The 25,349-nt window shown below is 48.1% G+C and overlaps 1 protein-coding gene across 3 annotated transcripts in view; it reads left to right on the forward strand.

Moving 5' to 3' along the window:
- The first annotated feature begins 15,242 nt into the window (after nt 1-15,242).
- Nucleotides 15,243-25,349, forward strand: part of ACTN1 (actinin alpha 1) — a 93,192-nt gene continuing 83,085 nt past the window's right edge. Inside the window, exon 1 of one of the 3 annotated variants that reach the window (XM_037832460.1) lies at nt 15,243-15,641. In XM_037832460.1, coding sequence (XP_037688388.1) covers nt 15,537-15,641 — 105 coding nt within the window. In that variant the 5' untranslated portion in view covers nt 15,243-15,536. The remainder of the gene's footprint in view (nt 15,642-25,349) is intronic. The other 2 variants (XM_037832458.1, XM_037832459.1) reach the window with 2 other exon arrangements.

The raw sequence follows: 25,349 nt of genomic DNA on the forward strand, positions 1-25,349 counted from the left end.
TTGGGGCTAGTGAATAACACTCGCTACAGCATTGTATATGTAGTAGTGAATAAGTGAAGGACTGTAATCATAATATGCTCACTACTTGCTATTGTTTTTGTTTTAATATTCAACTATAGTAGTTTTTTTTTAATTCAGTTTTATTGAGATATAGTCACATACCACACAATCATCCATGGTATACAATCGACTGTTCACAGTACCATCACATAGTTGTGCATTCATCACTTCAATCTATTTTTTAACATTTTCCTTATACCAGAAAGAATCAGAATCAGAATAAAAAATAAAAATAAAAAAGAACACCCATATCATCCCCCCATCCAACCCTATTTTTCGTTTAGTTTTTGTCCCCATTTACCTACTCATCCATGCATACACTGGATAAAGGGACTGCGATCCACAAGGTTTTCATAATCACACTGTTACCCCTTGTAATCTACATTGTTATACAATCATCTTCAAGAGTCAAGGCTACTGGGTTGGAGTTTGGTAGTTTCAGGTATTTACTTCTAGCTATTCCAATACATTAAAACCTAAAAAGTGTTACCTATTTACTGTGTAAGAATGTCCACCAGAGTGACCTCTTGACTCCATTCGGAATCTCTCAGCCACTGAAGCTTTATTTCGTTTCATTTCGCATCCCCCTTTTGGCAAGAAGATGTTCTCAATCCCACGATGCTGGGTCCAGATCCATCCCCGGGAGTCATATCCTGTGTTGCCAGGGAGATTTATACCCCTGGGAGTCAGGTCCCACATAGAGGGGAGGGCAGTGAGATCACCTGCCAAGGTGGCTTAATTAGAGAGAGAGGGACACATTTGAGCAACAAAGAGGTACTCAGGGGGAGACTCTTAAGCACAATTATAAGCAGGTTTAGCTTCTCCTTTGCAGTAACAAACTTCATAGGGGCAAGCCCCAAGAGAGAGGGCTCAGCACGTCAAGCCGTCAGTCCCCAATGTTTGTGAGAACATCAGCAACAATCCAGGTGAGGAAGTCTAACACCTCTGCATCCTTTCTCAGCTCCTCAGGGGGGCCCTGAAAATATATATTTTTATTCTCCACCCAAATTACTTTGGGATGTGTTGCTATTTCACTCTAACCTATACAGACCTGCCATATCTCACTTCCTATGCAAAGTTCCATGTAATTGTGGTGTTTGAACAAACTGACTATAGAAGTTATATTGTTTAGAAAATATAGATCCTACACTAAATAAACATTTCTTCCCCTGGTCACACATGGAAGTTGAAGTTTTAACACACAGTTTCAACCTTTACCCTTTGGCCTGATTTGCCCTAGTCTTAACCAGATCTGCTTCATTCATATCTCTAATTGAATTCTGTGCTCTTTTTCAGCTTTTTCTTTTTCTTTTTCTTTTTTTTAAACAGTTGCTGTATGCTTTAATACTGACATTCATATCCGGTGGACTCTAGCTCTGAGTTTCAGGTGTTACACAGATACCCAATGTTCCAGACACCAATCAGGTTATACACCAAGGGATCACATCTCAGAGTTTGGAGATAGCCATTACAATTCAAGAATAGATTTGACTGCTGTAAGAACTTACAATTTAGGGACCATTGCATTAATCATTTCCCTGTAGGCTGTGCTCTAAGATTGAATTCTGAGTTTACACAATGTAGTTAGTCCATATTGGCAAGGCATTATAGTATCTGCCTTTATTTCTGATGTACTTCACTCAAAATGCTGTGTACAGGATCCATTCACCTCGTTGCGTGTCTCACAGCTTCACTTCTTGTAGTTGCTCAGTATTCCATTGTATGCACACACCACATTCTGTTCCTCAGTCTATGTACCCTTAGGCCACCTCCACCCACTGCACATCATGAATACTGGCTCCATGAACACCAGTGTGCAAATGTCCATTCATGTCTCTGCTCTCAGATCTTCCAATTACATACCCCATAATGAGGTTGCAGGAACTTAAGTGGCCCCCACATACTTAGCTTTTTGTGGAACCACCTCACTGTCCTCCAGAAAGGCTACACCATTCTGCCTGCACATCAACAGTAGATAAGTACATCCCTCTCTCCATGTTTTCTCCAGCACTTTTACTCCTATTTATATCTTTTTCTACAATTTTATAGAGTTATATTCACATACCATACATCTATCCACAGTGTACAGTCAGTTCACGGTATCATCATAAGTTGTACGTTTATCACCACAATCAGCACTTGAACATATTGATTACTACCAAAAAAAGTGTTTTTTTTTTAGCGAATAATAAAAAAGATGATAAAAAAATAACATATCATACAATGCAATATAATAGTAAGGACAGAAAACAACACCACTACCAAGAATCTCATATCCCTCCCTCATATCCCCCTCTCAAATACACTTAGCTTTGGTATATTGCCTTTGTTACATTTAATGTAAGCATATTACAATGTTACTGTTGACCATAGACTCCAGTTTGCTTTGATTATGTTTTTTCCCAAATATCATCCCTTTTCCAACACTTTGCATAGTTGACATTCATTTGTTCCCCCACATGTAAAAACATTTTTATATTTGTCCATTTAGTAACAGTCCTTGGCCACTCCAGTTTTGGCCAAGTTATACAGTCCCAGTCTTTATCATCTATCTTTACCTCTGGTGTCATACATTCCCCTATCTCACCTCTTTCAGCTTTACTCACAGACATCTTTGTTCAGTGTACTTACAATATTGTGCTACCGTCACACAGTATTATGCTATCTATTTCTGGATCTATACAATCAATTCTGCTGAACATTCTGTAGTCCTTCAGCATCAAATGCCCGATCTCTACCCTCTTTGTCTCCTGATAGCCTGTGTTATCAGCTTTTAACTCTCAAAGTTTGCTCACTAATGTTAGTTCATATTAGAGAGACCATACAGTATTTGTCCTTTTGTTTCTGGCTAACTTCGCTCAACATAATGTCCTCAAGTTTCATCCACTTTATTATATGTTCCATGTCTTTGTTCTGTCTTACAGCTGCATAATATTCCATCATGTGTAATACCACAGTTTTTTATCCACTTGTCCATTGATGGACATTTGGGCTGCTTCCTATAGAAGTATTTTAAAAGTTAAATGGGCGGGACTTCCGGGGTTGGGGCCCCCGTCCCCCCGCCCAGGGCCGCGTCGCCCTGGCTCGGAGGCGGGTAGGCGGGTAACGTATCCCCAGGTTCCAGGGACTAAGATGTGGATGTGGGCGTGGGGAGAGAGGCATTCTGCCTACCACAAAAGTGTCCTGAGGTGGACCCAAAATCCCGCATAACAAGGCCCTGGCCATGCCTAGCCTCAGAGCTCAGCCCAAGGAAGCAGACATGGAGCTGACAGGACTGGGGCCCTGCCCTGGAACCCCTGCTTCCCAGGCCTGTGTGAGTGACGTGCCTGCTGCCGCCCACCCTGGATCTGCACTCCTTGGTTCCCTCTGCTGCCACGACACTGTGCCAGGAGCCATCCACCCTCACCGTCAGCATCCAGCTCCTGATATTCAAGGAAATCTTGTCAAAACCCTGGCCGAACACAAGCTAAGCCTTCCAGAATCAAGCAAACAGCAAACCCTGTGGAAAGTGAAGAATCTCATTTTCCGAGTCACCCTGTTATATTTCAATGAGATTACAACAGAAATTCACAAAACATACAAAGGATTAGGAAAGTATGGCCCAATTAAAGGAAAAAATCAAAATTGTCCCTGAGGAAGCCCAGACATTGGACTTACTAGGAAAAGACTGTAAATCAACTGTTTTAAATGTGTTCAAAGAGCTAAAGGAAATCATGGACAAAGGACTAAAGGAAACTAGGGAAATGATGCTTGAACAAAATGAGAAAATCAATAAAGGGATATAAATTGTTAAAAGGAAACAAATAGAAATTCTTGACTTGAAAAATACAATATCTGAAGCAAAAAGTTCATTAGAAGAATTGAACAGCAGATGCAAGTGGACAGAAGAAAGAATCAGCAAACTTGATAGGACAATTGAAATTATCCAGGCTAGAGGAATAGAAGGAAAAAAGAATGAAAAGTGAAGAGAGCCTAAGGGACTGATGGGACACCATCAAGCATGCCAACATACACATTGTGGGAGTCCCAAAAGAAGAAGAGGCAGGGGGGATGGGAGATTGGAGAAGAATATTTGAAGAAACAATGGCTGAAAACTCCATAAATCTACACATCCAAGCAGCTCAATGAACTCAAAACTGCACAAACTGAAAGAGATCTAAACTGAGATACATTATACTCAAATTGTTGAAAGACAAAAGAGAGACTCCTGAAAGCACCAAGCAAGAGGTGACTAATCATGCATAAGAGATCCTCAATAAAACCAATAGCCGATTTCTCATTAGAAACCATGGAGCCCAGAAGGCAGTGGGATGACATATTAAAGTGATAAAAAAAAACTGCCAGTAAGGTAACCATTAAAAAATTAACAAATATACACACAAAAGGAAAGAAGGGAATCAAAATGGCCCACTGCAAATAACAACTAAATATTAAAAAGTAGCTATGGAGTAATTAAGAAACAAACATATAAGACATACAGAAAACAAATAGCTAAATGGCAGAAGTAAATCCTTCCTTATCAGTAATTATTTTAAACATAAAAGGGGAGATTAGCAGAATGTATATTTTATTTTATTTTTTTTGGATTTTGTTTTTTTAAAATTCATTTTTATTGAGATATATTCACATACCATGCAGTCATACAAAGTGTACATTCAGTTGTTCACAGTACCATTATATAGTTGTGCATTCATCACCAAAATTAATTTTTGAATATTTTCATTACCACACACAAAAATAATAAGAATAAAAATTAAAGTGAAAAGGAACAATTAAAGTAAAAAAGAACAAAAAAAAAAAAGTTAAATGAAGAATAAACTCAAATATAAAAGCCAAAAAAAAAAAAAAAGAAGAAGTGGAGCCTAACTCCCCTCCCCTCGAGCGTAGGCTGGACTTAGTAACGCACGTGTAGTCTAACAAATAGAATAAGTGGGAATGATGACGGGTGACTTCAGAGAATGGGTCATAAAAGGTGCTGAGGCTTCCTCCTCCTTGCTCTGGGTTGGACGGCTCATTCTGGGGAAAGATGGATCCCGTGCTGTGAACACACTCAAGCAGGCTGTGGAGAGCCCACATGACAAGGAACTGAGGCCTCCTGCCAATGGCCACAATGGTGAATCATCTAGAAAGTGGATCTTCAGGCTCAGTCTAGCCTTCAGGTGATTGCAGGCCTTGATGGCAGCTACAATGAAATCAGATCAGAGACCCTGCGGTCAGAGCCACCCAGCTAAGCCACGCCCAAATTCCTGACCTACAGAAACTGTGAGGTAATAAACTTGGGTGATTTAAGTCACTAAATTCTACAGTAATTCTAACCTACCAGTTTAAGCAAAAAAAAAAAAAAAGGAATTAGTTGAAGCCCATAACTGCAAACTCCAGAGGTATGTGCGGCTAGATGTAGATGTAGGAGAATAAAAGATATCTCCAGGATTCAGTTTCTCACCATCTCTTAAATCTGTCTCCCCCTGTACTGGTTTCTTTCTCAGGCTCCATTTGGTGGCTCCTGAAAGCAACAGGCTCATATCATCTTATGCTTGCATCTCCAGGGGATAAGACTGCATGCTTTTCTCCAAGGATTGCCGACAAGTCTCATTGTGGGTCATTCACTCTGATGGGGATGCATGCCCCATTCCTAAACCAGCTGTGCTCTGACTGGCCAGGCTGTCACTGGTGATTGGGGTGGGGTCACCTCTACCTGAAGCACAGGAACTGAGGTGGGGGGGAGGCATCTCCCCAGAGGACAATCAAGGCCAGGTTGCCAGGATGGGGGAAATGGTTGCAGGGCAGCAAGACAATATCTATCTACCATGCCCCCGTTTGCATTGTACTTTCCGGTGTGTGTCTCCCATGCCTTACTCCTCTCTTGCCGTTCTGACCTCCTCGCTGTTCTTGGACACCACAGGCACTCCCACCCCAGGGCCTATGCCTGTGTTCCCCTCTCCATCTGGGACGCTCCTGCTTCCTCATCTCATTTAGGCCTAAAAAGACACCTACTCACTGAGGCCTTCCCTGAACTTCCGATCCTAACAATGCAATTTCCCTCCACTTCTCCCTGTATTCTCTATTCCCCTGTGAGATATGGCAGGTCTGTATAGGTTAAACTTAGAGTTTAACACTATCATGTTATTTTGCTTACTTTCTTTATCTTCTGTCTCTCCCAACAGAGACATGGGGCAGGGATTTTGTCCATTCTTATCACTGCTACTTCCTCTGTGCCTAGAACAATGTCTGGCTTATAGTAGGCGCTCAATAAATAATGGTTGAATGACTGAGTGAATGTTCACAGCCATCCTATGGGTAGGTAGTGCTTCTCCCTTTGTCATAAGTAAGGACATCGACATTTGGAAGAAAGATGCTGTTGGCAACACATTTTTTTTTAACTTTAATTGTTGAGTGCTAATGAGAAAACAGCAGAGGGGAACTTAACTCTACAGTGTGTGCCCACCAAGTGAAGGTTAAATGATGCCCTGATGCAGTAGTTCAAATGGAGAAACTGTTGGGAAAAGTGAGTCATTGCCTAGCACACGATAATACAGGCACCCTGAACTTAAAAGAACCACCTGCTCTGACACGGTCAGAACTAAATCGTGCTGAGACAAGCAGCTTAGTTTCAGCAAATAGCAACAGTCACATTAAAACTAATGTTGTTAAATTGAATCTTACCGGTTTTATAGTTTCCTTTAAATCAAATTTGCAAGCTTGTTTTGATTTTATGGTTGATTACAAACCTGAAACTTTGAGAGGTTTGTACCCAGTTTTATATTTGTACACATTTAAGAAACATTACAATGAAAATTAATTAACTTTGTGAGATTTGTACCCTTTATAAAGAACATGCCTGTTATTCAAGATTGAGGAACACCGTTTCAGAAGACTCAAACGCTCTCGTCACTGGAGATATCAGGGAGGCATCCGAGAAAGATGTTCCTAGAACAGGGTGCAGAACCTGATGGCTGGGAACTTGGAGACCTTCTGGTGAGTCCAGCCCTCTCATTTTGCAGATGAATAAACTAAGGCCCAGAGAGCTCCGAGTCTCCTGACCCCAGGACACTTTCTCTGACATTATCCTGCCTGTCAGATACGGATGCTATCCCATCATTTTAAAAAGCTGGAAGTGGCCTGGGCAGGCCTCTAGGGCTGAGCTTCCTTGGAAGACCAGAGGATCCAATGGCTAGGAAACAGGAAGCTGGGGAAAATCAGATTCCCTCCTAACCCACACCCCCTAGCCTGGAATCTGCCTGGCAGCTCCCAAGCCAGGGGGTGGAGGGGTGGGGTGGGAGGGGTGGGAGATGTGACTCAACAGGAATTTCTCAGCTGGGATTTGGGTGTTTTGCTCTGGTATTTGCTGGGAAGTAGAGATAGTTGGGAGACAGCTCCCAGCCCTCCCACCCTCGTGGAGGGTTTAGGCTTGGCAGTTATCAAGCATGACTATCTCTTGCTCAGAGAGCTGACGTCAGGGTAGCTATCTGAAGTGGAGATTTCTGAGGGTCCTGCTTGCAATCTGTCCCTGGAATTTGGGGGATAGGTTAAATGCAAACTCACTGGGAAAAGGAGGGTGCCAGACAGGACAGTGGTCCCATCACCCGATATCCAAAAGCTGGAGAGAGTGATAGAACCAAGGAAACTTTTCCACCTGCTCCAGACCAATTACTAATCAGCAGGACACTGCTGACTGTCTTCTTTCCTCTCCTGAGGTCTCTATTGGGACGGGCAGGAATTGGCCCAAAGGCAAAGAGTCCTCATAAAGCAGAAACTGGTGTCTGAGGAATTAGGCCTGGAGGAGGTTCGATTGCTGCCGAGGCATGGGAGGGAGAAGGTCAAGAGGATTTAGGAAACCTTTATGTGGACTTTTGTAAAGGGCTGGCCTCCCATGGGTTGATGGGGGAAACTGAGGCACAGAACTGGAATTTGGCCCTAGGTTAAGCTGTGGGGGAAAGTAAAGGGGTGAGGCCTCACAGACACAGCAGGAGATAAAACATGGACAAACAACTAAAATAAAGCAGAGAATGTTATCCGAGTTACAAATAGAGTGCTAGGAAAGTGAGTTCATGAATTCGATTGCTATTGATACTGGGAATAAAACTGAAGTCTCTGGCCTCCTGAACTAGTCTTTTACTCAAGAAACCAGAGGGGCTTTTCCCTCCCTCCTTCCAGCCTTCTACAAATATTCTAATGCCTACTGTACCCTTAGTCCTTAAGAAAAGCCCATAGGAGTCTATCACCATTAGGCTGCAACGTTAGAGAACTCAGGATACAATGAAGGAAAGCCCCGGAGATCTGGGCTGGGAGGTCCCAGGTACTTTTGGTTTCCAGAATCTTGCAGACCCATTTGTCTGTTTCACCACAAGCCTTGGTGTGGTCAGTTATGCACAGCAGAGCTAGAAAAGGGAATTCATGAGCAATGAAGTGGCTTGCTGTGTGCCAGGCACTGGGCTGGCACTTCACATCCTTTAAGTCACTTCACACGTCAGCTCGGTTCATTTTCATTCTTGCAGACTGTGCCTGTCAGTAACTATCTGTTGGATGGATAAATTCCAGGTGAGGAAGCCCCTGAGGCTTGGGAGGATCTGGAGTTGTCTTCGAATCTCCAGCTCCCAGCATTCTGCCTGGTGCTCAGCAAATACTTCCCAAACTCATAAATGTAATAATTCCTCTTTATCTCCAGGGTTGGGTCATCTACCCCAGAGCTAATCATCTACTGCTTTCTCTGTGACTCATCACTGGCTAGAATGGGGAGAAGCAGCTGTCTGGAGTGCTGATAATGAATTAGGCTGGGGTCACAGAGCCTTCTGCTGCTGAGTTGGGAGTTCTCTGTTCCTTGAGCAGCTACAGAGAAAAGACGAGCAGAAGGTCTTCAATATCCTTTTCCCTGCCACTGACTTGAGTGAACTTTTTGAGTCTCAGTTCAAACACACTGGCCTGTCAAATAGCAATAATTCTGCCCAGAGTCTCAGTTCCTTTGTCACAGCAGCCAGGGAAGTCCAGAGGATAGAGGAAAAAAAGTTGCCAAAGGCTGAACCTCTGGGAAGAAATGAGACTGTTGTTTCCCAGATGAATCTCCCCACTTTGTCCATTTTCTTGCACAGTCTTACCTCCTACCACTTTGGCTGCACACCTGACCCCAGGAATATATGGATTTTTAAAAGAGCCCCTTTTTTTTAAAGCAACTTTTAATTGAAGAGTCATACAAAAAAGAACTCCAGTTTTCCACCAAAGCAAACCAAAGCAAATAACCTGTGCCAAACAAACAGCCTCCCCAAACAATCATTCAGTGAATATTTATTGAGCATCTACTGTTTATTTTAAGAGGACAAGGACTACATCTGTCTTGTTTGCTTGTGTCTTCACTCTCCAGCACAGTGCTGAGCACACAGCAGTTGCTTGATAAATATGTGTTGAAAGAATGAATGATTCTGAGAGCCATTGATTGTACATGTTGGCTGGATTGTATGGTATGTCAATAAAACTGCTTTTAAAAAAAGAATGAATGAAATAGATTTGGGAAAATAATAAAATATTCATGCTATTGTCCCTTATAAATTGAAAATCCATTGCTACTCTTGGCAGCATCAACTTCTCTGAAAGTAAATGATTAGTTTGTGCCATTAAAATGAATGGATGTTATTTATTCAAATAGTCATTAAGCATATGATAATATTAAGCTCATAAAAAGAGACTACAACTTACCCACTCCAATGGCTAAAAATTTTTAAAAAGTGACAAAATAAGTGTTGGGATTGGGAGGATGTAGAACTGTTTGGTGATAGCCACCTAAGCTCAACCTATACTATGACTCAACAATTCCACTCCTGGGTCTACAATCCAGAGAAATGAATGCATACATCCACCAAAACCATGCATAAAAATGTTCTTAGCAACTTTATTCATAGTTAGTAGCTCCAAACTGGAAACAATGCAAATGTTCATCAGCAGGAGAATGGATAAATAAATTAGGATCTGCTCATACAATGGAATATAACAGAGCAAAAAGAAAAAAGAAAAAGAGAACAAACTGCTGATACATGTCTTAAAATGGATGAATCTCATAGACATTAAATTGAGCAAAAATATCAGAGACAATACTCTCTGATTCCATTTATATGAAGCTCAAAAACATAAAAATAATCATGGATGATAACAAGTCAAATAGTGGTTACCTGTATGGGGTGGGGTATAAATTGGGGCAGGGCACGAGAAAACCTTCTGGGGTGCTGGAAATGTTTTACATTTTGACCTGCATGGTGGTTACATGGGTGTATACATGTGTAACATTTCACTGAGCTTAAGATTAGTGCACTTGATTAATGTACTTTACTGTATGTTGTGCCCCAGTTAAAAACAGAAAAAAAAAAATGGATGTTAAAAACCTGCATACACCTTAGCCCTCCTAAAAGCAATCAACACTTTTAATAACTATGTTCTTTCAGGTGGGATCCAAGGAAGACTGACCTTTTTAAATGTAAGTCTACAGAAGGTAGTGTGATAGTGGGATCTGGTATCACCAGTATACTATGACTAGTATGAAGGCCATCAGGGAATCCTGGACAAAAAGATTGGTCAATTCACCACCTTCAGTCCATCTCTTAGAGCCTCCTCCCTTATTGAGAAGACCAAGATCATCAGGTAGTGTTTCAATCAACTTCCTGACTCTCTCCCCACACACTTATGGATATCCTTGCCCATCCTTCTCCTCCTTCTTTCTCAGAAGATAAAAGTCTACCCTCTCTCTTGATTATGGTCCAACTTGTGTTCATGAAGACATGGTTGTGTCTCCTCAAGGACCCCACACCATCCTTCAACTTTCTTTCCTTTTCTTTTCTTTTTTAATTAAATTCAGTTTTATTGAGATATGTTCACATACCATCCATGGTGTACAATCATCCATGGTGTACAATCAGCTGCTCATAGTACCATCCTATAGTTCTGTATTTGTCACTCCAATCTATTTTTGAACATTTTCCTTACACCAGAAAGAATAAGAATAAAAAATAAAAGTAAAAAAGATCATCCAAATCATCCCCCCATCCCATGCTATTTTTATTTAGTTTTTGTCCCCATTTTTCTACTCATCCATCCATACACTGGATACAGGGAGTGTGATCCACAGGTTTTCACAATCACACTGTCATCCCTTGTAAGCTACATTGTTATACAATCATCTTCATGAGTCAAGGCTACTGCTCTGGAGTTTGATAGTTCAGGTATTTACTTCTAGCTATTCCAATTCACTAAAACCTAAAAAGGGTATCCATATAGTGCATAAGAATGCCCACCAGAGTGACCTCTCGACTCCATTTGGAATCTCTCAGCCAGTGAAACTTTATTTCATTTCATTTTGCATCCCCTTTTTGGTCAAGAAGATGTTCTCAATCCCACGATGTCGGGTCCAGATTCATCCCCGGGAGTCATGTCCTGCGTTGCCAGGGAGATTTACACCCCTGGGAGTCAGGTCCCACATAGAGGGGAGGGCAGTGAGATCACCTGCTGAGTTGGCTTAGCTGGGGTGGGGGGGCACATCTGAGCAACAAAGAAGGGGAAACTCTTGGGCACAACTGTAAGCAGGTTTAGCCTCTCCTTTGCAGTAACGAGCTTCATAAGGGCAAGCCCCAAGAGATAGGGCTCAGCATACCAAGCCCTCAGTCCTTAATGTTTCCCTCAACTTTCTTTTGCTGACCTTTACTCTTAATGGTATCGTTTCTCTCAAGTCTCTCTTAATCTAAAGAAAATCCTCCTTTGACCCTAGCCTCCTCTCTAGCTACTGCCCAATATTTCTTTTTCTTGTCTTCATTTTTCCTTTTATATTTACTGTCTCCATTTAGTCACCAAGCTCTAGTGTCTCAAACACAGCTTTGGCCACTCTGCTAAATTCCACAGGCAAAGGTCACCAAAGAATTTTCCACCGTCAAATCTACTGGACACGTTTTTTGGCCCTACTTTCCAGACTTTCTGATGTATCTGATGTTGCCAATTCCTCTCACTTTGAAACTCTGCTCCTTTGACTTCCATGACACTGTATGCCCCAGGGTCTCCCTGTTCCTGGTTGACTAGGGGTTCTTGTTCTCCTTCAGGGGTTCTCCTTCTTTACCCTCCCTTTCTAAGCTGCTGCTCTCGAGGGTTCTGCCCTCGGTTCTCTTCTCATCTCCATCTGGGCATCTCCGTGGAGGGTCCCACCCTTATGTGGATGACTCTCAAATCTCTGTCACCCCCGAGGTCAGGGGCCAGGTAGTCAACTGCTGGCCAGACAACTGACTCTGGACATTCTGAGGGCATCCCAAGTGTTCAAACTCAGTCTGCTCCCAAATCTGCTCCCGTTTAATTCTTTACCTTGGTTGGTTGTACTTCCACCATTCGCCAGATCATCCAAATTAGAAACCCAGGGTTAAAGCAACTGCAGCACTATTGACATTTTGGGCTGGATGACTGTTTGTTGTGGGGACTGTCCTGTGCAGTGTAGGATGTTTAGCAGCATCCGTGGTCTCTATCCACTAGATTCAGTAGGATTCCCCCACCCCCACAGTTGTGACAACCAAAAATGTCTCCAGACATTGCTAAATGTCCCCAGGAGGGGTGGGAGGAGCAGGGTGTGTGTGTGTGTGTGTGTGTGTGTGTGTGTGTGTGCAAAATATCCCCCTGGTTTAAAAGCATGGGCCTAGGAGTCACATAAACCAGTGTGACTTTGGGCTTGTTACCTACCTCTCTGAATCTTTGTTTCTTTTTCTGTAAATGGAGACAATTCTCACCATAGGTGGAACTGAAATAATGTAGGTAAAGTACATGGACCTCTCAAAAAAGAGCAGCATCTGTCATCCCCCATTCCTCTCTCTCCACCTCACCTCCAACAAAACACTGAGGCCTCTCAGTTTTATTTCCTAAACATTGCTTTTCTATCCACTCATCTCCATTCCTACCTGGATTATTGCAACAGCTTTGCGACTGGTCTCACTGCTATCAGCCAGCCTTGTTCTGCCTGGAGCACACGGTACCCAAGGCTTTTATGGTCTGCCTGCTGCCCACCTCTCCAGCCCCATCTCTTGCCACTCCTACCTTGAATTTCTAGTCCAGCCATGCTGAAACAATCAGCATTTGTTTGTACACCAGGCAGTTTCCTGCCCCCATGCATTTGCTCATGCTGTTCCTTCTGCCTGGAATAACCTCCTACACTCCTCTTCATCTGGCTGACTCTCATTCTGTTGAGTTTCACCTCCTCCAAAAAAACTATACCTGCCACCTTCTTTCCCATGCTGAGCTAGATGCTTCTCTTCTATGTACCCACAAAACTCCAGCCAGATCTCTCTCCTTGCGTGCATCGCACTGCATTATATTTTTGTTTCTGTATCTCTCTCTGCTGAGCTGTGTGGGCCAGGGATTGTCTTTTTCATTGCTATACCATAGCATCTAGCACATTCCCTGATTCACAGAAGATGCTCAGCAAATATTTATTGAGTGAATGAATGGATATAGTGCCAACATTGCCCTCTGTGTTAGGTTTAGAGTCATAGTTTAGAAGTGGTTATAAAATACTCCATAAATCTGTTGTCTTTGTGGCTCAGAAGCAGGGCTTCCACCGCCAGAGACTGGTGGAAGGCACAATGCTGCCAGAGAACACTTGCATAAATGTGTGGGATGGACTAACAACACACAGAGCCACAGCAGCATGGATGTCAGCTTACCACAGCATCAGCATCTTCTGAGAATCTTCAACCTTTTCCCATGTTGAAGACTGTGGCCTTTCAGGATCTTAATTCATGGCCCTTCCTCTAACTCCACTCACCTCGGGGCTGACATACCTTCATTTCTGCATTTGTCTCAGCCATTCATCCTACAAATATAATTAAGCACTACTCTGTCTGCTGCTAGGTGCTCCCTGCTGGAAGTCAGGATTAGCAAGTCTTGCCTGCAGAGTGCCTTACCTACTGGAGGTTTACTTGCTACTGATCTTCAGACCCCGAATCCCTCAGAGGTGCCCACCAGAACATGAGGCCGGTCTCTTCCCGGCATTTGTCTTGGCTGCACCAGCACTTTAAAACCCTCCTCTTTCGCAGCCTGAGCAAGGAAGCCCAGGCCCCGTTCCCAGAGGGCAGAGACAAAGCAGAAGTGAGAGGTGTTCAGTCGATCTTTCCCTCCTTCCTCCTCCAGTAACAGTAAAGCTTTGTTTGCCAGGCCTAAGGTTTCAGGGTTGGGCTATGGAGTTCTGAGGACGGGGCCATTCCCTTTTTGAGCTCGGCTCTTTGAGCCTCAGTTTCCCCATTTGTCAGGTGTGTGTGTTGGGGGGGGAGTGCGTAGGGGCCTTGGAGTAGGCAAGTCACTCAGGTCCTCCCTCCTAGTTTCCAAGATGCTGCCCAGGTGTGTAGGAGAGGGAGAGGGGACGCTGGCCAGGCGAAGGTAGATCGGGGCCCCGCCCGTCCGCCGAGCACGACCGCGGGGACCGGCAGGGGATCCGGGGAAGCCGAGCGACACAGCCGCCACCGCGGCGTGGCGATCCCCTGAGCCCCAGGGCAGTCCGGAAAGGACCCTGAGGCGAGGCGGGAACGGCCGGGGGCCCTGGGCGCCGTTTGCTGGTGAGAAACCTGGCTCGGGGAAGAGAGGCGTCCGCAGGGTCGCGCCGGGAGCGGGCGGGGGAGGGCGGCGCGGAGTCAGGAAATTCCCAGGACATTCCTTTCCATTCCGTCCTCTCCCCGCCCCCTTTCTTTGGATGCCGACCTGCCGGAACCCACAGCTCCCAGAGAAAGAGAAAATGAAATGCTTTTCGGGTTTTCTCAAGTCCGTTCTCCATCACCTGCCCGCCCGGGGCTTGGAGCTTGCGTGGGAGCGCAATAAGGCCAGCGCGCCGGAGTTCCGGGCCTTCCCGCGGGCGGGGAACTGGTCCAATCCCCTGCGGCTCCTCGGGACCCAGAGCGCGCAGCTCGGTCCCCAAGCTCAGGAAGGCGTCCCCCGGCTTCAGTCCCGTTCAGCTTAAGCTGGTGTCACATGAGCCTCGGGGGAAAGGGAACCTGGGGAGTGGGCGGGGAGTGTGAGCCCGGAGGGGGCCGCCGAGTCCACCTATATGTGCTGCAGCCCGGCTGACGGATGCCAGGAATTCCCAATGAGAGGCGATGGGGGGAAGTTTGGGCCACTCGACCTGGCCAATGGAGAACCTCGCGAGGGCCCTGCCCCTTCTCCCCGCCCCCTCCCGCCCCGGCTCCCGCAGCGAAGAGTGTGTCCGCCTAGCTCAGTGTGCGTGGAGATCAGGTCCGAGCGCCCGCCCTGAGGCAGGCAGTTCGCAAGCTCCAGCCGTCGCTGCCGCCGTTGCTGCCTGCAGCCAGCCTAAGCGAGCAGCGCCGCGGCGAAACTGGGCGCAGGGGAGCTAGCTCGGCCCCGCCAGCCCAGCCCAGCCCGACCCGACTCCATTCCCGCGCCGGGGCAGCAGCAGGAGCAGCCGCCGCCGCCCGGAGAGAAGGTGGAGGAAGAAATCCAACCCCTAGCACGCGCGCACCATCATGGACCATTATGATTCCCAGCAAAACAACGACTACATGCAGCCGGAAGAGGACTGGGACCGAGACCTGCTCCTGGACCCGGCCTGGGAGAAGCAGCAGAGAAAGGTCAGCAACCGACCGCGCCCGCCGCAGTCCCCCAGCCCCAGCCGGCTCAGCCCTCCGAGCTCCGGGCTCCGGGCTCGGAACGGGTTCCGGGCGCGCACGGGCGGGGGCGGGGATGTGCTGCCTCTGCGAGGTTGGGGTGTTGGGTTACAGGCGCGGGGCGGAAGGGGGAGCGCCCCAGCCCCAGAGCCGGCGAAAGCCGAGTCCGAACGAGGAGAGGTGGGGCCGCCGGAGAGCAGGTCGCCGGGGGGACCGCGATCCAGGCATCCCGGCTCCTGCCGCACAATTCCCGCATCTGCAGGGCGCAGGGGTGGTGCGCCTGAGGCTGGGGCCGAGACCCTCGCCTGGTGGCTGCTTGCCCCGGATCGATTTTCCCTTCCCTTCCCCGCCCCTCTGGCCGCCTCTCCATATGGCGTGCGGTAGCTGCGCTCTTTCTGGGCCGCCCTGGGCTCAGTACCTGGAGGGGGCAAGGTGCCCGGGACTCTGTGCTCCCCAGCCCCAGCCCACAATCCGAGGGGGGCTCCGGAAGGATTGGCGGCAGCCTCGGGCTCTGCCTGGAGGCGGACCCGCTGGCGTGTCTTTGGGGCCGAGAAAACCTGGGGGCAAAAGCCGTGCCCCAGCCTGCCCTGTGGGGGCGGGATCAGGAAGGCAAACCGTTTTATTGCTTAACTCAGTGGCTTGGTAGCTGCTAGCCGCGAATGGACTTGCCTCTGCGGCCTGCCCCTCCGACCCCCACCCCTTCCCTTGGTATTTGCTCTGAGTCGAGGGGCTCCAGGGCAAGGGACTGTACCCGGGGAGATCTGCGGTCAGTCACTGTGGGGGGGATCCCTGCTGAGCCACCAAGCTGCGTTCCAAGCGCCTTGTGCGGGGTTCCCGTCCCGCCACAGGGGTTGGACTCCGAGCTGGTAATGGGACTCAGGCACAGTGGCCGGTGGCAGGAAGAGGTCAGAAAACCGCTCGGGGTTGGGGGAGGGCGCCCCAACCCTGCCGCCGTTTCCTGCCTACGCGGTGAGCCCTTGCCCCAGGCGGCCACGTACCGTGAACCGTCTCCCCCTCCCATCCGGTCCCTCCCCATTTCATTTCTTACCCCCCCCCCCCCGCCGCCGCTCCCCCGCTGATCTGGGAATGGGGGGACAGGATGGCGCGTCCCTCTGGATAGTGCGGTTAGGGCTGGGCTTGAGGGAGAGCGCTCATGTCCAAAAATGGTAACGTTCATCCCTTTTTTAAACTTGAAAGGGGGGGAGTTTAGGGAGCCGACTGAAGTTTTTTTTTCTCAGCCAAAGGCATCCTGTATTAGCTCACTCAGGAATCCTAAGCCCTGAAACGGCGCCCTTTTTACTCACTTCATCAGACAAGCAGAGGTTATTTAGAACACACGCACAAAGAGCTTCCTCAAAGCAGGGTGCCCTGGGGCCCTGGGGCCCACTCCATCCCGCTCTAAGTAGCTATGTCAGATGGTCCCCTCACTTTGAGTTGACTTCTTTGTAAAGACATTAACACCCTCTCCTCCTGTTGGTCCCCTGGGGGAGAGCTGGCCTGGGAGGGGCCGGTCAGCAGCCCCCAGTCCCCTGGTTTACTCCCTGGGACCATTGGGATGTTGGTGGAGCTGAGAATTGAGTGGGTAATTTAGAGATTTCCATGGGGTGGGGCAAGACAAGGAGGCTCTTCCCCTCTACCCCCATGAAGATGCGTTCTTGAGAATAGATTTTAAATTGGACAGGAGGGGTGGGATTGGGTGGTGGGTATCCATGGAAAGTAGAAAAGAAGCACTTAGTATATGCTCCAGCAGGGTGCCTGAGATGCTCCAAATCAAGTCCCTTTAAGGACTGTGGGAAACTCTCGTCTCCCCAGCACTGACAACCCAGCCTGCACATAGGAAGCTCTCAGTACCACTGACTCAATGAACTAGTTGGGGAGAAAAATATAAACTCCTAAACTCCTGACCTTGGTGGTTGTGGGTGTGGGCCTCTGGACAGCCAGGTAGGAACAGGGTCAGCTGGGGCATCTGATGATCAGCCAGCCAACTCTACAGTTCAGGAGCTTGCGTTTGCTGAGCTCTTACTTTGTGCTAGGCACTGTTCTAATCACGTCATATACATCACCTCCGTTGATACTCCCAGCTGCTCTATGAGCCAGGCCCACATGAGGAGGGGAAACATGGTGGTGGTTGGGGGGGCTGGGGTGCAGCTGTGGTCGGGACAGGCCACTTGTCCTCACTTGTCCCTCACTGGTGAGGGAGATAGGAAAGCAGGGCCAGGCCTCCCACGCCAGCCAGGATCTCTGGAGTTAGACCAGCTTTGCTGGCATTGATGGAGGAGGACAGGGCAGAAGGAGCTCTGGGCTCGAATCAGGATGTCAGGTCACAGTTTTTTTTGTTTGTTTTCGTTGTTTTGCCCATAATTCTCTTCATTACCTTGTACAGACCTCAGTTTCCTCACTTGTAAAATTTCTGCCCTGCCTAGTCCTCAGCAGGGTGTGGCGATATAAGGAAGTGGTGTGACATGTAGAGGATCAGACGTTAAGTAACTTATTGCTTTTGACACTTTCACTACTGACCAGGAGGTGAGGGTTGAGTAGGACCAGATCCCATGGGTGGACAGAGGCCGACCGTTCCAGATGGAGGCAGGGGTGTGAGCGTGCTGAAGGAGGACCCAGTGAGGTGCGATACAAAGGCCACTTGGGCAGGAGGCACGAGACCCCATTTTAGCTGTTGTGGACTATTTATGAGTCTGTAGACAAGGCATTGCACTTTTCTGAGCTTTTATTCATTCATTCAGCAAATACCCTGTGAGCATCTATGTGCTGGGCACAGTTCTGTGCTAGGAGTAGAGCACTGAATGAGACAGACAAGGTCCCTGTTCTTTTGGCAGGTCCATGGTTTGCTCTTCTGTAAATGGGACACGTCTGCCCTGCTGAGCCCTTGGGCTACTACGGGATCAGCTGAAATGACGTGGTAGGAAGTACTTCTTTGGTGCCAACGCAGGCAGAAGTCCGTACAAGCAGGAGGCATGACTCAGGAGCCCCGATAGGGTTGGCCATGGCCTGTTACTTCTTGAAAGAATGTTGTGATGCAGAATTCTTGGGGCTGGGCTCCAGAATGCCAGTTTTATGGACAGCGCAATGGATTGGAGGAGTTTCCTGTACTTTTCACAGTCTTCCTGACCTTCGAGGCTGAGCTCTGAAGCCATCTTTTCTCTGGGCAGTGCTCACCTTTTCAGGGCGCCCACAGTCCCAAGTTTATCCTGTTACAGGGGTCTCACCTCTGCCTTCTTTACAATGATTGTGTGCTAGGTGTAAGCCAGCCTGGCATGCTGGAGAGAGCTGGGCCTTTGAGGGGGATCCTGGCTGTACACTTGCAAGCTTGTGATCTTGGTCGAGTTACTTAACCTCTCCAAACCTCCAGTTCCTCATTTAAAAGGGGCTAATAATATCCACCTTGCAGGGCTGGCAGAAGAAGAAACATAAAATGGCATATGATGAGTACTTTGCAGATGGTAGCTGTTAAATTTTATTTTCTCTTTTCCCTCTTAAGTCCTAGAGACTCTGGCTTAGTGTGTATCCCACAGGTGCTGGCCCTGGAGCTTTTTGCATGTAGGAGCTTAATCAATACTTGTTGAGCAAATGGATGTTTAAATACATGGGCAAGCGCTGGCTGGTGAATGGAGGTGGTTGTAAATAAGGCCCAGGTCCCAATTGTGCACCCACATCAGGCCAGGTCACAGGCTTCCTTGTTTTGGACTTTCTTCTGGACATCAAGACCATCACAGGAGCTCACCCAGGCTACCCATCCAGTGGGAGGACTGTAAAGATGGGGGGGGGGTGCTGCTAAAGGTGGGCTTTCTTGGGGAGGGGCTGGGCCCTTTGCTCATGATGAAGGTTGGGACCCCTTAGCCAGGATGATGGGCTTGTCTGCCTGGTGGGAATAAAAACCTGAAAGAGGAGAGAATCAACTCTAGTTCCCATCCCCTCGCTGTTCTGCTCTCCTGTCTGCTTCACCCGTGCTGGTGGCCATAGGGTCAGGGACCCAGCCAGTCCTGTTCTCTGCTGTATCCCTCCCGGGTGTCTAGCACAAGGTCAGACCTGCTGTAGGTGGTCAAGAAATACTGCTGAATAATTGAATAAATGGCATCATGCATGTCCTCCGAGTCTGGGCTGGGGAGTGGGGATAGGGATGAAATATTTTACACTCTAGGTAAACTACCCTATCCTGGGGCTACACCCTGGCTCAAGCCTCTGCAGATGGACGTGCCCTGGGCATGCTGGATTCCTACCTTGGCCTGTCTATTCACTAGCTGTGTGATCTTGAGTGAGCCCTGCTCTGTGCCTGAGGATGCTAATGGAAAATGGGGATGATAATAGTTCCTTCCTGATAAGGTTGTATGGAGGCTTACTGGTACAGTACTTAGAATACAGTCAGTGCTCAATATATGTTTTTGAGGAACCCAGAGTTTCTGTGCCTCTACCCAATGCACGCTGGGATAAGGCATATTATATAAACCCATCTTTGAAGGAGCCAATGCTGGATAGGGATTGTGGGGGTTTTGTTGTATTTGACCTCTGACTCTGAAGTCGGCTCCAGCTCGTTCTAATTCACTTGACTGCTCTCATTTCCCAGTCCCCATCAATGAGGAGTGGGGATAAAGATCCCTTGCTGTCCTTCCCCTGCTTCCTGGGAAGTCCAGGATGAAATGATGGACGTTAAAGACCTTGTCAGCTTGTTATAGTACAGGTAAAATTATCAAAAAATATGAATTTTCTCTAAAAGAGACTTCGAATTGCCCTTATACTCCATTGTTAAGAAGCCAAGGGCATTCTCTGGGCCCCACCCACACCTCCCAGAAGCTTACCATGTCCTTCCTGACTCAAAGACCTGCTGCAGCCTCCTTCTTTCCAAAGCCTGTACCCAGGTGCCATTGGTGAAGCGATTGACAAAGCCTGACGAGGGATGGATGGATGCCGCCCAGGGGAGGCCAGCTGGCCCTGGAGCAGGTTGGCTGCAGCTGCTTCTGGCTGCCTCCTAGGCTGCCTTAGGACAGACAGGTGCGAGAAGGCCTGGAGAGCACTGAAAACCAGACTTCCTAGTTTTGAGGAACAGTGGGACATGGGGGGGCTATTGGGGTCCCTGGAGCTGGGCTTGTAGGAATAAGGGTAAGTAAGCACTTGTAGGAATAGCTAGCAGGCTCCTGCAAAATCCTTGCTCACTGACCTTTTCAAAAAGAGGGAATCCGTTTCCTAAATTTGGCTCTTGGGGAGACGCTGCAATACTGTCTCAGTGGTCAGCAGAGCAGGGCAAGTGGCTCGGGAGGTCCCAACCCCGGGCCCTTCTCTGTGGGGGGTTTCTGAGTGTGTGTGTATGTGGGGGGGAGGGGGTCCAACCCAAATGTGTGTGCTGTAATTTGGGCTTTCTGGTTGGGATTTTGGCCGCCTTCTCTTGTCTTCTTGAGAAAGGCCTAGGACTGGGCATCTGGCCAGTGGCCAAAAACCATAAACCTGGCTTGAGGACTTGTCACACGAGACCTGATTCCTCTGGTGGCTCTGGAGCCAGGGCAGGGCAGCCAGGGCCTGAGAGGGGCCTAGAAACGGTCTTGCTACTGTGTGTCACCAGGAATGAGCCCAGCATTTCTGCTCCCTGCTTTAGTAGTGTAAGAATGTCAACAGTTTCTCCTTGTGGAGTCAATCGGTGAATGTTAATTGAACCCCCGTTAGGTATCAGATGCTCGGCTGGTTGTGTTGGAGTCATAGGAATCACAGTGTAGGTGGAGAGGGAACCAGAAAGACACAGAGTCATACCAGGCTGTGTCATAACGACCAGAGGTGCAGCTGAGACGAATGCCACTCTCGGGCGCGAGCCAGCACTGCAGCCTGGGGTGGTGGGGAAAGCGAGGAGCTGGTGGAATATGAGCTGGACCTCAAAGGATGTACAGATTCAAAGAAGGTTCTGCTGGGAAGCCTCACCTTTTCCTGGCAGATGGGCTGTGTCTGTAAAGGAGACTAGGAGAGAAGTAGAAAGGGCAGAAGGAGAAGCTTGGAAGGGCAGAGCAGGGCTCCAAGTGTGTAACCCATGCAGGTGCAGGTCTCCCTCCTCTTGCCACCTGCAAGCTGCCCAGGCTGGGAACACTCCCTCCCATTGTTCTCCTGCACTGTTCCCCTTTCCCATTCTTTCTGCCCTTCCCAGAGCTGACTCTCCCTCTTCTGGGAGGAAGGCCAGGCCTGGCTGGCTGTACAGGTCACAGGCTGGCTCTCAAGCCCCACCCCTCTGTACAGCTGCCCCCAGGGTGTGACCCACTCAAGGATGGGCACAGTTCCCTGGGTTGTGGTGACGAGCCAGGGGTTGGTGTATCAGGGCACCTTCCCCCACCAGCCCTGCCTTTATCCCCTCTTGAGTGAGGTCAGTGTGGCCACATCTCTGCAGGAAAAGCCCCAGGGCTGGGAATCCTGGAAGAGTGCTGCTGACAACACGGGGCCATCCATGAACCAGGCTGAGTCATTCACCGAGAATACTGGAGGTGTCCTGGAGCCCACTAGCCAGAGAGGGTTTGGGCAGTTCTGGTCTGCAGGAGAGGTCACGGCTGAGGAGGCTGTGGGCAGAGGAAAGCCCCACATCATGGTTCCTTAGTCCTGGTCACACTGGGTCGGCCTTGGTTAAACTTGCAATTCAGCCCAGGGTTCTGTCTCCATGTGCTAATAAGTCCTGTTTGCCCAAACTTGGCCTTGACTGAGTCAAGAGCCCTGGGAGAGGGGGATGGGGGAGAGACCCTGCAAACCAGGCTGAAAGCCATCCTAGAAGCCCACCTTCTTAAGACACGACCACAAATCTCTTCCTTGTTCCCAGGCTGAGTGGCAAGTCCAGGCTCCTTGGAGTCCTTCCTTCTCGGCTGGGGAGGGGTAAATGTATGGAGAAGGTTGATCAGGCCTGCTCCTCCCTGCCTTGCCTGCTGTTCTCTCCTGTCATCTTCTGGGTAGGGTGGGCCTGGTGGGGGGGGGGGGGTCATCTGGCAGCACCTGATAGCTGGGGCACCTTGTGTCTGGGCTGGCGATGTGCAGCAGGCTCTAAAGCCACATGGGACAGCTGTCTTGACCCTACTTGCCCTCTGCCCCCAGCCTCACTGGTTGTAGAGGGGATGGGCAGGACATAGTCCAGACCCACCACCCTCCCGGAAGAATGAGGGCAAACTGCTGCAGCCTGCACAGGGTCATCTTCAGTTCAGGAGCAGATCGGGACTGGATTTATATTAAAATAAATTCTTTTTCTCATAATGGTTACGTGGCCTGCCCTTTCTGCATGCAGACTAGGTAGCAGGCACTGTCCTAAGTGCTCCCCAGCCCCTAACACATCTGACCCTCGGAGGTGGGTGCTATCATTAGCCACATTTTATGGAAGATAGAGTTGGCTCAGAGCAGTTAACTAACCTTGCCACCATCACCCAGCCACCACATGGTAGAGCTGGGACTCGAAGCCAGGCAGTCCAGAGTTTCCACTCCTCACCACTTCACTCCGCTGCTTATACAACCAATACTTGCTGATCAGGGAACATTTAACCAAAGAGAAACATATACTAAACCAAACCTCAGTGATGAGACTGTTCTGGAATTAGAGTGACGATGGTTGCACAACCCTGTGAATATCCTAAAAACCACTGAATTCCACACTTGGAAAGGATGAATTTTATGCTATGTGAATTATATCTCAATGAAGAAAGAGCACCTAGAAAATACTAAATAATATGAAGGAGAACATGACAGTTGCCCATTTTCCCACCTCCCAGAGGTGGACACTCACTGGAGTTTCAGACGATATTCACCATCCCTGAATCTCTTTCTCCTGTTTCTGTGTCCACCTCTTCTGTCTTGCTCACTGACTGCTCTGTCGTCAGGGGTCTGGGTTCATGGTGAGTGAGTGGGAGCCCACAAGAGGAGAACAGTCAAGAGCTTCAGCTTTCATAAACAGTCTGATGCACGATGTGGCCCTTTTCTTGGAAACTGCCCATGAATAGATCCCAGATAAACACAGGCAGACAAACAGAAGTCAGGGTGGGGAAGAGGTGGTGGGCTTCGTCAGTTACCCGAGCCTAAGTCCTTGGAGAAATTCCCACTGGATCTGTGCCTGTAACCCCTGTTGGTCTGGGAGGGCTTCTCACCAACACACCCTCCGCCGTCCCAGGGTTCACGGTGGGGGCCCACGGGGGGCAGCCTTTCCCCAGGGCCTGGGAGGCAGCTGCACATTCTTGGAGGTTGCCTAGCAATGGTGGGGAAAGGTGACTTAGCCCATTACAGAGGCGGGAGGAGAATAAAGGCAGCCGAAGATGGAAATCGGGCGTAGATGCAGAGGAAGCTGTTACCCTGGAAACTGCCTGCTTGGTCCTTGGCGGCATACAGCAGGCCATATCTGGGGCTGGGCTCCATTCTTCTTGAGATGGAATGGGGTCCTCTCCAGGCCTGTCACCCACAGGATCTGAGTGGGGGACAGGGGAATGTAGAGAAACTCTTCTTGCCCATGAACTGTAGGTTAGACATGTTCTGTTGGCGGCTTCATTTAATGCTTGCAACAGCCTTGCGAGGTATGTGGGATGATCACACTTTATAGAAGAAGATCCTGAGCTCAGAGATATAAAATAGCATGTTACAGCCCAACAGCGAGGAAGGGCTGGGAAGGAAGACGCTGGTAGCCTTGGTCCTTAAAAGGGGACCTTTCATTTTGGTTCAAAGCATATCACAAGCTCAAGATACTGGGAGGTGAATGTAAATGCCTTGTGCCTCCTGGGAAGGAAAGATATGAGGAGAGATGGGAGGCAGGAAAGGAGAGGCACCTGTTTTACATCCTGCCACCAACCAACCAGTATTCATTACTAATGTCTTGGTTCCCCAAATAAGTAAAAAGAATAATTGCTCACACTGATTGAAGGCTGAATGGTTTAGATTACCTCAATCTGTCAAACAGCCCTTTGAGGAAGGTGCTATTTTTTTCCGTTGTATTACAGACAGGGAAATTGAGGCTCAGAGAGGTTATGTAACACGCCCAAGATCAACCAGCTAGTAAGCCAGGCTGTGAATGAGCCCAGACAGATGACCTCAGAACTTGGCTCTTAACCGGTAGTACAGACACATCCTTTGCTATTAAAGACTTTATTCTTAATTGGGAAACAAGGCTTATAAAAATGAAATAACAAGAGAACAATTCAAGATGGTATGCAGTCAAGAACTCACTTTGTAAAACATGTTTTTTTAATTTGACATTTATGCTTTCTCGTGTAGTTTTCTCTCCATTAATCATGACATGCAAACTTGTGAGATTGGTCTTATCCCTATTTTATGGATGGAGGAAGTAAGGCTCAGAAAGGTGAAGTGACTTTGCCAGGGTCTCCCTTGCAGTCTGATTTTGAACCCACGTCTTTGACTGGAAGGTCTTTGAGGCTAAAGGGGTGGGTGTGAGCCTTTCTGAAGTTATTTTTCTCCATTAAAATGTTAATAGAGTATGCTAGCTGTATTTTTCCACATTATTCAGAGAAGGAGTAAATGTCAGGAATAAACTCAGGACCCTGAAACCTGGAAGCCCTCAGTTGTCCCAGATGGCCTCTTCTAGAGCCTCTCCAGCTTTTGGGAACTGGTCTCCCCTGCTTTAGGATTCAACAGGCCCCTCGCCTTCTCTGCTCTTTCTGTCCCTTCAGTTGCACCTGCTTCTGCCCTTCCCTTTGTATGGAGCTTCTTCCTTTG

The sequence above is a fragment of the Choloepus didactylus genome, chromosome 4, assembly GCF_015220235.1.
Source record: "Choloepus didactylus isolate mChoDid1 chromosome 4, mChoDid1.pri, whole genome shotgun sequence".
Classification (NCBI taxonomy): Eukaryota; Metazoa; Chordata; class Mammalia; order Pilosa; family Megalonychidae; genus Choloepus; species Choloepus didactylus.